The sequence below is a fragment of the Ceratotherium simum genome, chromosome 9 (assembly GCF_057802395.1).
Source record: "Ceratotherium simum simum isolate JZ-2026a chromosome 9, ASM5780239v1, whole genome shotgun sequence".
In the NCBI taxonomy this organism is placed as follows: Eukaryota; Metazoa; Chordata; class Mammalia; order Perissodactyla; family Rhinocerotidae; genus Ceratotherium; species Ceratotherium simum.
This window is the reverse complement of record NC_141908.1, coordinates 52,515,805-52,532,375: the sequence shown is the minus strand read 5'-3', so window position 1 is coordinate 52,532,375 and position 16,571 is coordinate 52,515,805. Positions and strand designations below refer to the sequence as shown.

Below are 16,571 nucleotides of genomic sequence, written 5' to 3'. Positions count from 1 at the left end.
AATATCCAATAATAATATAGTTTGGGTTTTTTCCCCCTGATCAAACACTTGTAGGTACATGATAGTAAGTATTTAAATGGAAAGAATGTAATATCAGAGTGATATACATGTAGGAACGTGGTAGGAATTTGCTGTGGGCTGAATTGTGCTCCCCATAAAATTCATTGAAGCCATAACCGCCAATGTAACTGTATTTGGAGAAAGGGCTTTTAAGAGATAATTAAGATTAAATGAGGTCATAAGGGTGGAGTCCTACTCCTATAGTATTTGTGGCCTTATAAGAAGAGGAAAAGGGAGATCTAGCTCTCTCCCTGTTTCTCTCTCCACTCACATGTACCAAGGAAAGGCCATGTGAGGAAACAGCAAGAAGGTGGCAGTCTGCAAGTCAGGAAGAGAGCCTGCATCAGAACCTGACCATACTGGCACCCTGATCTCAGACTTCCAAACTTCTGAATGTGAGAAAATACATTTCTGCTGTGTAAGCCAATCAATCTATGTTATTTTCTTACGGCAGCCCAAGCTGCCTAATACAGAAGTACTTCAATGGAAGAAATGTTTATCAGAGCGAAGTAGAGAGCAGAAATAATTATCTAATCCATTCATGCAACTGTAAACCCCTCTCCCCACACACATATGCATATGAACACATTTTTGCTCAATTATTTAAATATCTTTATCAAAATTCTTCATATTGCCAGATATGAGGAGAAAATTTAGAAGTTGATATAACTGAATAATCGTCTTAGTTTTTCTCTTCGTTAATGTAAAGCAAACCTTACCAAATTTTTGTGGTAGATATTTCAAAATAATTGTAAGTCAGATTTGTAAAATCCTACTGAATTATTTCAGTTGAGTAATCAAAATTCAGCATCACTTAGCAACCTTGGTCTGTCCAGACAACCAGTTTATCTTTTGCCATGCAAATTAATTGCATAAACCTCTCTATTAAGTTTCAGTGTGTTAGATTACATAGTTTGATAGCTATGACCAACATCCCCAGCCTCTGGAGGAAGTTGCACTAGACATATCTCTAGGTGGGGCTCCTGAAGGATCTGGAAGCAACAAGTTTTAGTGTTGACATCTTGTTATGAAGTGAAGCTCATGGGTATTCTTGAAGTTCTAGGCCTGATTTTAGTAGTTTTATTTCCCAATGTGTATGTAGATGGGGACCAAATTCAAGCTCTCACCTTTTCCCAGACTCTTAGGCAAGTCAGGATGGACCTTGAGTGATCTTTTTACGTGAGAACTGGATAACTTGATGGATCCCTTGGCATAAATGTTAATGGGGACTTTGAAGTGTCTAAAACTCAAAGATTAAGGCTGTCAATGCAGTATGGCATAGGGACAAAGAACATGGGCTTTGCAGTTAGATAGACCTGGACTGACGTCTGTTGCTTATGAGCTGTGTGACCTTGGATATTTTACTCAGGCTCCCTGAGCCTCAATTTCTTCATCTGTAAAAATACGGTTTTTGTTCGGATTAAATAAGTCTATTATGTGTAGTGTTTAAAATAGGACCTGGCACGGAGTTAGTGTTCAGTAACGCTACCTATTATTATTGCTATTACTGGTCATGTTTCACGTGCTAAATATTTGCTGTTATTATTATTGTTGTCATTATTATTATTCGCTTACCTGAATTACTTCTATTTCATCTGGAGTCAATTTTTCTCTTTATTTCTATTTATTTTTCTCTTTTATGGTACTAGTTTTCTCAGACATCTCTGATGATCATTAGTTATTGTTTGTATTTAAGAATGAAGAATATGTTGACTATTTTAGGTAGCTGGCATGGACTTTTGTCTGCTGTTGTGAAGTAGATTTTTCTCCTCTAGGACATTCCTGAATTGAAAGACTCAATGGGAACCCTGAGTGCATGGAGGGAGAAGTTGACTGGCAGGCTTGCTTTAGGATGCAGTCAGCTTATATACATATTTTCATGGATGACTCAACCAGTACAGTAGAATTATACTATTGAGACTTAGACTTTTTTTTTTTCTCATTTTGTGAAGTTATAACCCATGATGGCTAATGAAAAAATGTGAGAGATAGTGCTGGAGGTGACAAAAAAAGTACCCAGGAAGAGTCTCCCACTGGATATTTAAATGCAAGTTTTGCTACAGCTTGAGAGGCCAGTTATCAAGAAGGTAAAGATCAGGAAAAAATTAGGAATTGATAGAAGCCCTCTGATATTATGAAGGGCATCAAAAATATCACTGCAGCCTCTGGGGATTTGTCAAAAATAGTGGGGAAAAAACTACCCCCTAAGCTTGTTATGACTCAGAGGATCTTAAGAGAAGGCACAGTGATGTCAATATGTATTCTGGGAATTTATCTCCACATGGAAAAATAATGACTTGCTTAGGCTCCTATTTACATGAAGGCATCCCCATGCTGAAAGTGTGCTTAGGCACCACGGAATTGGAGAAGGCTTCGAAGTTTCCATTTTTCCTTCTTTCTTTCACCATTAGTCTCTGAGATAAAAAGTAAGAGATGAGCGATTTTCCTTACCCGATATGAATTATGACACACATCCTTAGGAGGCAGAAGGAGCTGTAGCTAGTTTAGTTTTAAATAGGACTATTTTCCGTTTTCTGACATAATTTTTTTTCATTTATACTACCTTATGAAAAGAATGACGCTGGTAACAGGAGGGTCTTCTGTTTGCTCAGTGCAAACCATGTCTTCATTCACAGTCAGAGTGGAGATTTTCAACTTTGGAGATAGAAGCTATGAGAAAATTAAATGGATCTGCATAAAAAAGAAAACATGAGTTAGAGTCCCCAAGGATGATCCGCAAACTAAAGGGGGTGGGGAGAACTGAGAATAGAAAGAGGAGACCATATGATTGGCAGCAAACAAGAAAGATTTGGAAGACAAGATTTGTCCAATGAGGATTTTTAAAAATGAAATATTGTGGGGTTCTGTAATGAAACCCCCTTCTCCATCTTTTCTACAAAATCTTCAGTAAGTCTACACAGTTCAATAATGCTTTGATTTCAGTGGAGTCAATTTTTAATGAAATAGGGAACAATTTGAAAACACATGTGGGCTAATCAGCGACTAAGCTTAAGAGATAAAGCATTTCAAACACAACAGAAGCCCCTTCCTGAATGAGAGGATTCTTCATGGTGAACACATAAAGGCTTCCCATAGCATATATCTGATATATGGGATATTTATGAAGGGACATATACACACACTTCTATTCCAAAGATAAAACTTTAGAGAAAAATACACCCAAATCTCTTGCCTAACCCTCACTTACAATATTTTGGCAAAATTAATCTCATGCTTTGATTCCTGAACTCTTTTCTGTTATTTTTAATTTTTTTCCTCCTGGGGACAAAAAGAGAGGCAGACAGTATAGCCTTGTACTTAGCAACACATGCTTTGGAAACAGATATGCTTGGTTTGAATCCCCTACTCTGCCATAATCTAAGCATGTGACCTTGGGCAAGATATTTAATTTCTCTCAGTGTTTCCTCATCAGTAAATAGCTAGACTATTGATCTCTTAGGTATTTAGAATAAAATACTGTGTGTAAATATCTGACATATTGTAGGTGTTCAATAAATGGCAGGTGAACTGATAGGCAAAAAGCATTGATTATTGAATCAATATAGCCAGAAAATTCTCTTCCAATGTCAGCATTCAGAAAACTTTGTATTTAAAACTCTATATTCCTTAGTAACCTTGCTTTTCTTCTAATTTTAAAATAGAAGTACAGAATTTCCTCTTTTTTCCCCCTAGCAATCACCTTCTCCTGGTGCTCAAAATATTTCCATGCCCTGTTACAGACTATATTCAGTTGCTCCAAAGATGTTTTTTTCTAATGAATAAGTGAACTCTGCACATTAATACTGTAATACAACTGGATATCTCAGTTATTCCCATAATCCCTCCTACCTGCAACTGTTTCAATGTTGACTTAGTGTTATTCATTTGCTTGTGGTGTTATTGAAAATGAATTCTTAATTAAAATGGCCCAGCATCACCTGGCTCACATAGAGTGCCACAAGCAATAATCCCTAATTTAATGTCCACATTGGCTCATACCTTCAATTTAATTTCTGAAGCTAGAAATATAAATGGATTTTATAATAGCCTGTGAGTATCAGGTGAGAGAAGATTAGAACTATCAATAATGAGCTACTTTCTTAGGAGGAATTCATAACAGTGCATAATTGTTTCTAGGCTATGTGGACTGAACATGTAAATGAACACCCAGGTTAGGTTAAATCTAACTTCTAGTGTGATCTATGTATATATGACTTGAGTGACACTTTGATTCAGTTTCTGATCTACTCTTTCATATATGAATATATTGGTAAGAAGCATGAGTCTTTTATGTTATTTTCTCCTCTCTTCTCTTTCATTCAGTAATTAAAAATGTTTTCTATTCCACTGCAAATAGCTTTTAATTTGGGTCTATACAAGATATGGTATCCTGTTTCAATTATTGCAGCAAAAACTTTGCAAAATTGGTGTAACCCAAGTTAGGGGTACAAAGGATAAGCATCATACAGGCCTCTTGAACTCCAGACCAGTCAATTTCAATGACTTAAAGCCCCCATATGTTTCTTTCCTTTTCCATCCTTTCATAATTGGTTTGGCTGAAGACTCTCAGGACTCCTTGAATGTGCTAAAGTACTCTTTACCGTGGCCTCTCATTATAGCAGAGAGGCAGGAAAGGCAGTAATATTTCTTGAGTGCCAACCACTCTTATGCTATACTAGGCACTCTGTATACCTTAACTCATTTAATCCTCACCATAGATTTTGTGAGAGAGGTATTATAATTCCCATTGGCAGATGTGGAAATTGAAGCTCAGAGGTAAATACATTGGCCAAAGTTTACAACTCAGGGTGACTGTACACGATGGTGTAGGCTGAGGTACACACAGGACGCCTGGTTGAGGAGGAGCTCTCCAATGGGGCAGTCTCAACTGGAGAGAAGAGTTGATTTTTTTCTTAATACACATGAAGGTGCTGTATAGACTGGAGGTGGCCCTGATTGAGTCAAATCCAGATCTATCCAATTTTAAAGACTGTTGTCTCTCTGCTAGTCCATGTTCCTCCCCCAAGGGCTATTAGATTCATCCTGAAGAAGCACTTTAAACACATGGCAGCACCAGGCCCTGAAAAATTCCCCAAACCAGAGCAGCAAACCTTCCAGCCACTCATATTATGGGCCACCTTCACTCTGGTACACAGTTTGCAAAAATGGCTGCAATTTTATTTTCTCTGTATCCATAACCTTGGCCATGTGAGTTTGCAGCTCTGCAGATCAAGAGACAGAATTATTTTTCCATCCTTTGAATCTTGGCGGGCCTCTTGACACACTTTGGCTAGCAGAGTGCTGAAGAAGTGATGGTGTGCCTGTTCTGAGCCTGGGCCTCAGGAACTCTTGTTTACCTGCTTGCTCCTTGGGAATCTCCCCCAGCCAATAAGTGAATAAGCACAGGGTAGCCTGCTGGAGGATGAGAGATTATGTGAAGCAGAGATGAACCATTCTATCTAAGGCCATCCTATACCAACTGACTGCAGATGCATGACTGATCCCATCCCTGATCCACCAAGCCTGGCCCTGATTGGCAGAACCACCCAGTTGACCCATAGAGTCATTGTTGTTGTTAAATGCACTAATTTGGAGGTGGTTTGTTATACAGTGTGATGGCTAATTTTCTGTGTTAATTTAGAGAGCATTTTTGGATGAGATTAACATTTAAATTGTTGAACTTTGAGTAAGCAGATTGCCCTCAATAATTGGGTGGGCCTCATCCAATTGGTTGAAGACCTGAATAGAACAAAAAGACTGGCCTCCTCAAGCAGGAGGGAATTCTCCAGCAGACTCATTTGGGCTTCATCTGCACTACATCAGCTCTCCTGTGTCTTCAACCTGCTGGTCCACACTGCAGATTTTGGACTCTCTAGCCTTCATGATTGTGTGAGCCAACTCTTCATAATAATCTCCTTCAATATATACACACATTCTATTGGTGCTGTTTCTCTGGATAACGCTGTCTACTGCACACAACAACTAATACACTTGCTGATATGGTTTATCTTTCCTGTGAACCACCTCTTTCTTCGTCCTTCTAAAGCTGCGCATCTTGGGGTACAGAACCTGTCTCCTCCCAGAGCTGCTGTGTCTCTTCACCCTGACCCCTTCTTCCTGCTGTGGAGACTGGACCATTACAGTCTGTCCCTCTGCCCTAAAATGTCAAGACTCCTGCCTGAAATCATCAGTTCTCTTCCATTCCTGCCAGGGCCCTGTTATCAGGTTAGAGACTCTTGCTACCTGGTTCCGGCTATGTGGACGGAGACCTCATGAGGGTCTTCCAGTCCTCTTCTATTCTCAGGTGCCGCCAAAACCTGTCCTGAAGAATTTTATGCCCAATTTTGCTCCAATTATTCTTTTGTGTTGATCCTTCTATTGTAGAATTCCACTCTTCTCCACTCTGCCCCTAAGATGTGGCTGAGGTGAGGAGACTGTTGCAGAATTGGGCACTTCTCACATGCCCCGGCCCCAGACCCTCTCTCTTCCCCAAGTCTGGAATTACTCCCATGCCAGTGCCCATGCGCTCACAGTGCTTTGTTCTCACTTCCCTTTATGGCAAAGCTTTGGCTCCAATCTTCCCAAATTTGAATTGCCCCAGGAACAAAAATCCTGGCTTCCTGTAGCATCATCCTTGACCTTCCCTAGCTGCTGGACAAGCACGTACAGAGGAGTCCAAGCAAGGCAGGCACTTTTCCCATTCCCACGCCCTTATTCTCTTGGGATTAGTAGCATTTCCTCCAGTCCTCTCATCCTTTAGTGTCACGCAACAGGCAACAGTAGTCAGCTACATTAACCAACAGGGCGCAAGGATGGGCTGTTTCTGGAGCTGTAACTGCCTTGTGGGCTGTCATGGCTTGAATGGAGGCTTCCTGCTCCATGCTTGAACACTCACATACCGAGCCCTGGGTCCCCTAGCCACTGCTTTTCCCAGCAGCCATGCCATACATTGGCAACCTCAGTCTCCAAGATGACATAGGTAAGCATGGGCTATGTCAAATGTAGCCTATGAAATGGTGCAGCGACTGTGGAAGACAGTTTAGCAGTTCCTCAAAAAATTAAATATAGAATTACCATACAGTTCAGCAATTCCACTTCTAGGTACATATCCAAAGAATTGAAAGTTGAGACTAGAACAGATATTTGTACACTCATGTTATAGCAGCATTATGTACAATGACAAAAGGTGAAAACAAACCAGCTGTCCATTGGTGGATGAATGGATAAATAAAATGTGCTATATATATGAAACGCAATATTTTTCAGCCTTAAAGAGAAATGAAATTCTGATACATGCTACAACATGGATAAACATTGAAAACATTGTGCTAAATGAAACAAGCCAGACACAAAAGGACAAATATTGTATGATTCCACTTATGTGTGGTAACCTCTAAATTCATAGAGACAGAAAGTGGAATAGTGGTTACCAGGGGCTATAGGGAGGGGGAAGTGGGGAGTTATTGTGTAATGGGTAGTTTCAGTTTGGGTTGATGAGAAAGTTTGGAGATCGATAGTGGTTGGTGGTTGCACAACAATGTGAATGTACTTTATGCTACTGAATTGTACACTCAAAAAGGGTAAAAATGGTAAATTTTGTGTTATGTATTTTTTACCACAACAAAAAAATTAAAAAGTGGCCCAGTGTGGATTAAGTCGGGAGGAGGAATGGTGTTTGAATCTGTATGGGTATCTGGGTCCACACTGCTTTTTAATGCTGCTTTTTAGTATTTGCGATTATCCTCAATTCCCTCTGCCCTACCTTTAAACTTGCACCATAAAGTAATTAAAAAATTAGGGGGGGCCGGCCCAGTGATGTAGTGGTTAAGTTTGCATGCTCTGCTTCGGCAGTCTGGGGTTCAAAGATTCAAATCTTGGGCACGGACCAAAGCACCGTTCATCAAGCTATGTTGTGGCGGTGTCCCACATAAAAAATAGAGGAAGATGAGCACAGACGTTAGCTCAGCGCCAATCTTCTTCAGCAAAAAGAGGAAGATTGGCAACAGATGTCAGCTCAGGGCCAATCTTCCTCACACACACACAAAAAAAGAAAATTAGGAATGACACCATGTGTCATCTGCAGTGTAATAACAAAAAGTAATGATCCTACCCTCCAAGGGCTACCATTAGAAATGCAACCTTCTGCCTCAAGTACTTCAGTGGCTTCCCACTGCTCTTGGGTAAAAGATGATGCTCCTTAATACGGCCTGCAAGATCTTTAATGCCCTGAGCCTGTCTTAGGGCTCCAGCACATCTTGGAGCATGCTCAAAGGCATCTTAAGTCTACTCCACATCTTGGAGCATGCTCACTGGTGCTCTCTTGGCTCTGCCACAGTGATCTTGCAGTCCTTCATGCTGCTAAGGTTGTTTCCTGCTTCGAACATATTCTTCTCTGCTCTCTGCTTAGTTAGCATTTTTATCCTTCAGCGTTCAGGTCAACTGTCACTTCCACAGGAAACATTTCCTCATGTCAGATCAGGTTAAATCCCCTTAGTACGTGTTCTTGCAACACCATATCCTTCCTTGGAGGTGTTTTTATATTTATTTGTTTGATTATTTGATTAATCTTCTGTCTCCTCCATAGGTGATAAGCTCCAGGAGCACAGGGAGCTCCTAGTTTTTCTCACCATTGAATCCTGAGCTCACAGAGGCCCTGGCCGTCAGTGAGCCCCTCAACCATTATTTGCTAATGAATGAATGAATAGAAAGATAATGAACAATATCTAATTAAATTCAAGGTTCTTCCCCAGTTTATAAGTAGTCAGGGATGCTGTGACCTGCCCTTCTAACATCACAATCTTCTCCATGGAGGGCAAATAGAGATTATTCTGAAGCAAGAAATGTAATACATTTTCGCTTGACGGTAAAAGGAAAGCTATTCAAGGTACGGGTTCATTTTAACCACACCGCATTTTCTATGCTGATTTTTAAAAAAATTATAAGCATAATTTGAAACCAGAATGACAATTTCTTTTGATTTCCTCACACTGGTCGTCATTGATCTGCATTCATATTTAAGAGGAAATGCTATTGAATTCAGGAGAAATCTATTTAACCTGTGTGGTATTCAAAAATTGCTGGAAAAGCTTAGCTCCTGTACACTGTGCCAGTGACCTTGCTAAGCAGGTATGTTAAACACTTAAATGTATAATTTTCTACAGGCACTTTTGGTAAAAACCTTCTTTCTTCTTTTTCACATCTTCCAGCAAACCTCATTATCCTTCTTGTGACCCTGTAGGCATCTCATTTTCTTTTGGCTTGTTTGCAAGTTTAAAAATATTAACTGCATCTCCTGCTTCAGAAAGGATTGCTTGTCTACTACTATGCCTTTTTAGAGTGTGAATTCTTTAACTTCACCATCGCTACCTTGAATAACGGAGTTTAATGCATTTTCAAAGAAGCCAGGCATAATTAAAAATCTCTTATCTTTATTAAGTAGAGCAATTGTTATTCTCATTTGGAAGACCAAGGGGAATATATATGAGAGAATATGTATTAATTTTGAATAATGTTGAAACTAAATTAAAATAAGGTCATAAGGTGTCAGTCACCATGGAATTAGGGGAAAGGAGCCGTCTGACATAGGATGCCAGCTTGGAAGTAAGGTATGAGTAAAGAAGAGTAAACAAGAGCAAGGATGCTCAAGGGATAGGCTATCAGCTTCATTTGTCAGCTTTTAAAATTATCTAGAAAAAGAAAACTATATAATGGTGAAAACTTTGCAGCTGATAGTGAGGTCTATGAGATAGAGAAATGCTAAATGATAATGCCTTCAAGAAAACTTATTCAGTGATTTTTTTTTTTTTTTTAATTCTCTGGTACATTCCAGGCATTATGCTCTACTCTGTGTAGGAGGTATAACACTGCATAAAACAACACTTCTGCTCCTGAGGACCTTGAACCACTATATAAATGAACACAGAAAGGCATTTGCCTGCTTTAGCATTTCTCAAAGTGGGCTTTGACTGTGGGATGTTAAAAGGGATTACAGCAGGACTTCTCAGAGCCTTTAATATGTTAATGAATACTGAGACTCATTTCTAAGAATAGGGTATATTATGCAATGGTTCCCAAATTTATTTGAAGATACCATCTTGGTTTTGTGTTTTGCTTTGCAGTTGTGTATCTGTTTTTGGAGGAACAGCTTGTAAACTTGTGAGACTAGTATAGCCTGGAACGCACTCTAGAAAAGGTTGACATTAAAAAATAGAGACATGTCTGGAATTTAAAGAATTTTGGAAATGTCTTTATCAAATATTTACTAAGTGTTTAAATCACTGAGAAATGGTACGAGGCCCCATACCAGGCAGCTCTAAATTCCAGTGCCCATGGCAGCAATATTCCTAATAGCCAAATAGTGGAAACAACCCAAATGTCCATCAACGGATAAATGGGCAAACAATATGTGGTATACCCATATAATGGAATATTATTCAACCATGAAAAGGAAAGAACTGCTGATACATGCTATAAAATGGATGAACCTTGAAAACATTATGCTAAGTGAAAGGAACCAGACACCAAAGGCCACATGTTATATGATACCATTTATATGAAATATCCAGAATAGGTAAATCTACAGAGATAGAAAGCAGGTTAGTGGTTTCCAGGGACTGGAGGGAGAGGAGAATGAGAAGTGACTGCTAACAGGTATGGGGTTTCTTTTAGGGATGAGGAGAATGTTCTGGAATTAGAGAGTGATGATGATTGTACAATCTTGTGAATATACTAAAAACCACTCAATTGTACACTTTAAAAGTTAAAAGGTAACTTTTATAGTATGTGAATTTTTTTCAGTTAAAAAATGGAGGACCCCACCATACCAAATGGTTATCCCTCTCATATTAGAGGAATTGAGAACAACACAACCTTTTCTTGTGAACAATTATATTTAATGAAGATACTAGCTATTATTTACAGAAGATATACATACATACAATTCCTACACATTAAATGTAGCCTAATTGTGAAAACAGGAAAAAAATGTACTCCAAAATTACATACTAAATAAAATAAATAAAAAGTAATTATTTGGCACAATATCTATTATGTAGCAAATAAATAACTCTATACCATTGATTGAATGAACTATTTACAATCTATTTGAAAGTGCAAAACAATTGCCGAAAATTAAGATATTTGTAACAACATTTAAGTCCAGAAAAAATGTGGGTTTTTTTTTAATCAGTAACAATAATTAGCCAATAGTATAGGTTTTTAATGCCCAGGAAAATATTTTAATTTTGAAAAATGTTTTGTGCATATTGTGCTCTTTTGAAATGTTATTTTTTTATCCTAATGCTGGCAATTTTAAGAACCTTGGAGTTTCTTAGTGGAATTCTTATGTATGTAATCCTGATTTGTAAGTTTAAAAAAGTTACATTGTAAACATAAATATTATTCTATATATCATTCAGAAATTACAGACCAGTCCTCCCTAAATTACATAAATAGCCATAATGTTTTACAGTAATGTGGTCAGGTTCAATTCCTTCAGAGGCAAGACTATGAAGATGGAAGAATACAGCCTATAATTTGGATTTACACGAATTCCTCAGCACCTTCCAAAAGCCCCATGCTCCAAATCAAGATGTTGAGTTAAAATTATGAAACTATACCACCACTGATGTATCCAAATAAATTGCATTTGTAGCACATCTCACCCTGTAAACATTCTTAGAAAAAAATGACAGGGGCTTGATATTTCTCTTGACAATATTTCTACCAAACTCTTCCTGTGGGTCTTATTTCATGTTTCAGCAAAGAAGATGGCAAAATTGGAAATAAAATAGGGTGACTAAAACTGGGGATTCCTAAGCTAAAGTGTGCAAGCTTTATGCAAGTCAAATAATTTCTTCTCTTGTCATGATGCTGGTAAGCTGAATGCAGCCCTGAGATGTCTCAGGATGTGTTTTTGCTTGTTTTGTAGAATTCTCTAGTGACAATACAGTCAGTAGTAGCATAAATGGCATTTTGAAAGACTGTGGACTGGAGGCAAACCATTGTTCTGGGCACTTTAAACGTCTATGGTCGACGAGGCTCTAATCTGTGTGACATCTGTGATAAAGTTCTCTGGTTGTCAATCACATTTAATTGCCGTACATAACTCCGGACATCCTGATGGTTCTTATTAGCTTGAGCTGCATCAGGATCTGTTGAAACAGAAAAGAGTAGAATTGGCATTGCATAATATATGAATATAAGATACAGCTTTATTTTCTCCAACTACTTATTACATTTATTATAGATTCCCGGGTTCCATCAAGACCTTTCAACACACCATATTCATTGAAATGTTTCCATTTGGATGTTCTGTCTCCTCCCTCCCACCCTTTCTTCCCTGGAATTACCTATTTTGATCATTTTCCTTTGCATTGCATGTTGTAAAAAAAAAAATGGCACCGAATAAAAGGGAAAGCATTGCCTGACAGTCCCTGGTTATACATTAAAATTGTTTCCCCTTATCATCCTACCTGTGTCTCACACTCTGACCTCTGCCCCCTTTGATCCAGATGAGGACTAATGGCAAAAGACATAGTTTTCATTGGCTTCTAACCAAAGCACTTAACATCTGGGCTGAACTGAAGCAAGCCAGCGAGACTAGTTAAGTCCGACTCCCCTTGTTACTTGCATATAATAAACAGCATTACTGCATGGACCTTGTGTTCTTAGAGACTGTCCTTATTCAGAAAAAAAACCCAACTCATGGACTGAAGTCATGACTGCTGCTAGACCTTCAATTCTCTGATGCTACGTGTTCTGAAATCCCAGTTACCATTATTCTCACCCACTGCCCCAAGCATGCGAGCCACGGAGCTATCTTAAGTTAACTGATTTCCCTAAAACCAGGCTGAAAGAAGAAACAAATGCCCAGAGCCCTGTGCAGGGAATATACATGAATAAGAAAAGCCACATCTGACAGTGGTGAACCGGAAACACAGGTCCCTTCAGAAGTGACTACTCAGCTCCTACATGCTGCTGCCATGTGGGAATCCGCACCCTGAGTTGCCAGATCTTATTTTTACAGAGAAATGAGAAATCTGAATTTCTTCCCCAGGAATTCTCCCAATTTTTAAATGGTGACTTTATTTCTAAATAAAAGGGAAAAAAATGCTCTGTTTGGATGCAACACCTCTGCCCATGGTCTGTGGGCTGCCTCTGCCCTGTGGATCACGGGTGTGGGGCTCTCGTCTAGTGAGACACTGGGAGTGGCCGAGCCAGAGTCTGGACTCTGGACCAGTGTTCTTTCTGCTATAGCACACTGCCTTCTGCAGTCCATTTGCTCTTCTTAGATCCACACACCACTCCCAAAGACAATGAGAATGCCATCTGCTTAAGGGGTGAAGGGGAGTGTTGCAGGTCCAAACCCAGAAAAGCAGAGAGAAGATACAAAGGCCCCTGCTCGCTCTAAGAAGAAACTCATCAGTATGATTATCACATATAAATAATACCACAGTGCTTAACTTCCTCGCTTCTTACTGGCAGTGTACTCTACATGTACAATATACTGTAATTACATTGTACATACTGCCATAATGTTTATGAATCTATTCCTATAGCTTTATGTATAGATTGTTGACTTCAGAGCTGAGCAGCTGTTGTTTACCAGCAGTTACTGATAACTTCAACAAATGCAGTGGAGACTTTTTATATATATACATATAGCCCCCCCCTTCTCTAGGAGAAGATGTAGGAGAATGTAGGATTTACTCTCAAAGAGGCTTATGGAACAAAACATATGCTACCACGGTTCTTCTTTGGTACTTGGACCTCACTGAGAACCTTCTCAAGGCTATGAATCCTCTCAGGCACACAAAATTTTGTGTTTAATTTCAGGAATTTTCTGTACTCCCCTGAAAGGTCATGAATTCTAGATTATAAACCCCTCTTATAGACTGGCATCACTTATATATTCTCATATCCACTTGTATAACTGCTTTGTGACTATGTCTTTATACATATAGTAAATTACTAGATGATGAGGTATGAGACACTTTAATTCTGGAAGAATTCCCATAGGAATGGTTGATGATGTGCAAGACTATTCTCATTTTGGAAGAAGAGGAGGCACAATCATTTGAATCAGTTTTTTAACGGTCTACTTGCTCCCCAAGTCAAGATTATTTTTCCCAGATTTTTTCCGCTATACATTAAAAGATAAACATTTAGCAGTTCCGGTATCCTGCGTTAGCAAACCCACGCTTTGGGCCAGTCCTGTGCTAGAAAGAGCAAAAATAGCTCTCATTAATACAACGAGAAACCTTTAGTCTCTTAGCACTAGGTTTATTGGAAGGGATGGTACTGACAGCCTCACAGTCATGTCCACGTCAAATTATCATGTTGACTCAATGAGCCAAATGACTTCAAGTGACTCATACAATGAAGTTGGCAAAAAACTTTACGGTGGCCACCTTCTCACTCCCAGCCCAGCTTGAGGGAGCCAAAACTCCCAAAAGTCCCAGCCCAGTGGAGACAGTAGCACTGTTCTGGCAGGATGAGCTGGTGCTATGACGAAACTCAACTCCCAACAGTTGAAAATTGCTATTTATTATTAGTAATAGTTTCATATTAAAGCATTATACCAGTTATTGTGCTCTATGTTCAGATTTTAAGAAGAGCACCTTAAATTCACCTGGGAATACTAGAAATAGAATATGAATTCCTGCTATGGGAATTTTACAAATTGCTATACCCATTAATGCATTCTCACAACATCCCAAGAGACAATAAATATTATCTTTCCCAGTTTACAAATGACAGAACTGAGTCATCAAGAGTTGACGTGAGTTTTTCAACAAGCAGTGATTCATGAAGAGAGTTGGTTTGAGGCAGGATTTGCAGGCAATCATGCCTTTGTTGTCTCTGGCCACACTGGAAAGAGCACATTAATTCTCTTTAAGTTCATTCATAAAATAATATTTCTATCATTATTTTCTAGTTTCCTTAAACTCAAGGCCCCTATCACATGGAATTCATGGTCCAAAGTGTCTCTGACACTATCAAATACTGTCCAGACTTCTAGAATGTCTCAGTAGCCTCATTAAAAATTACTTAATCACCAAGATCCATATTGCAGCATGCAGCGGCTTTTAACTTACTGAAGGGTTGGCTCCTGCAGTATCTCACTGTTCTGGCAGTATTTGCAATCATGCGCTAAAAAGAATAAAGAAAAAAGAAAGAGTGAAATGCAAGTAAGCTTAGAGTATAATCCAAAAGGGAAAACAAACCATTATTTATTTCAGCAATACCTGGGACCACGAAAAATAGCCTAGTCTGAGACGTTGACTATCTGGAGGCAACTGGTTGATGTATAACTGGTTTAACTACTTGAAAGAGGCACCCACACACACATACAAGGCATTTTTCAGGTGAGGAATACTAACGGCATAACTCTAGTCTGATTGTTTGCTTGTGCCTCTGGTCATAAAAAGCAGCCTGTCGTTCCTGAGACTGAACCTCATTCCTCAGGACTAGTTTTCACCATCCCTTCTCGAGGTCACTGCGAATTTATAAGAGAATTTGTAACTGTCCTAGGTTTAGAGAAGGTTAGTTAGTGAACAGGACTCAGTAATGAGGCATTAGATTATATTGACTCAACAGTCAGAGTCAAAATATTCTACCTATACATTTTCTATACACTATGCATTACTGACCTTTCTAATCTTCTAGCAAAAGTGTGTGTTTTAATGTTAATCTTAATTATTTGATTTCCTCTGTTCCTCCCTCCTTCTTTCCTTCCTTTTTCTTCCTTTCTGACACTACCACATGCACATTTCAGAAAATCAGAAAATGTTAAGAGCAAAGTAAAAGTCACCTAGAATATCACTTCACAGAGTAACTTCATTAATATTTTGGTATTTCCCTTCTAATACTTTAAAAATAAATATATAAAAGTATATTTTTCAAAAAATTGAAGTCATACTTAACATATTTTTGTTTTGATTTGAATTTTTTCACATGGCAATGTGACTATTTTCCACATGCACGCCATGTGCATTTAAAATATTTTTCAAATGAATAGGCATTCAATAATATGGATAGATCATAATTTATTTAACCCTTGTTAATTTTGTCATTAAGTGATCTTCTTGATTTCTTTGTAAATGTTTGGTTGCTATAAAGACATATAAGAGAATCTTTTATAGTGCACTCAACTCAGTTAGAAACAAAAGAAGAAAGGAGAACAAAAATGAAGGACAGAAATACGAGGAAAAACATCAGTGAGACCTAAGCACGGTTTCTTAGCCAGGATGTACATTTCTTGCTCATGGTATGTTAACGGTAGCCAGGACCCCACTCTCTGTGTACTGTCTCAGGACGCCTTTGCTGCTCAGACTTTAAAGGGGGTCCTGCAGAGATGGTGGATTAATTCTAACACCAGCAGAAAATTGATAAGGCTCCAGCCAGGAGAAGAGATTTTTTAATCTTTGAGTGGCTATGTAATTCCACTCCTTGCTTTCTTCTCTCATGGACCCTGGGCCTGCCAAAGTAGGGAAAACGACTTTGAGAAA

At 38.7% G+C, this 16,571-nt stretch overlaps 1 protein-coding gene across 2 annotated transcripts in view; it reads right to left on the bottom strand.

The window, feature by feature from the left end:
- Positions 1-10,906: 10,906 nt before the first annotated feature.
- The window catches only part of RAPGEF4 (Rap guanine nucleotide exchange factor 4), a 295,468-nt gene continuing 289,803 nt past the window's right edge, over positions 10,907-16,571 (bottom strand). The window contains exons 29-30 of one of the 2 annotated variants that reach the window (XM_087435400.1): positions 15,159-15,213; positions 10,907-12,212 (exon numbers count right to left, since the gene is read on the bottom strand). In XM_087435400.1, the coding sequence (XP_087291526.1) occupies positions 12,085-12,212; positions 15,159-15,213 (183 nt within the window). In that variant the 3' untranslated portion in view covers positions 10,907-12,084. The remainder of the gene's footprint in view (positions 12,213-15,158; positions 15,214-16,571) is intronic. The other variant, XM_087435399.1, reaches the window with a different exon arrangement.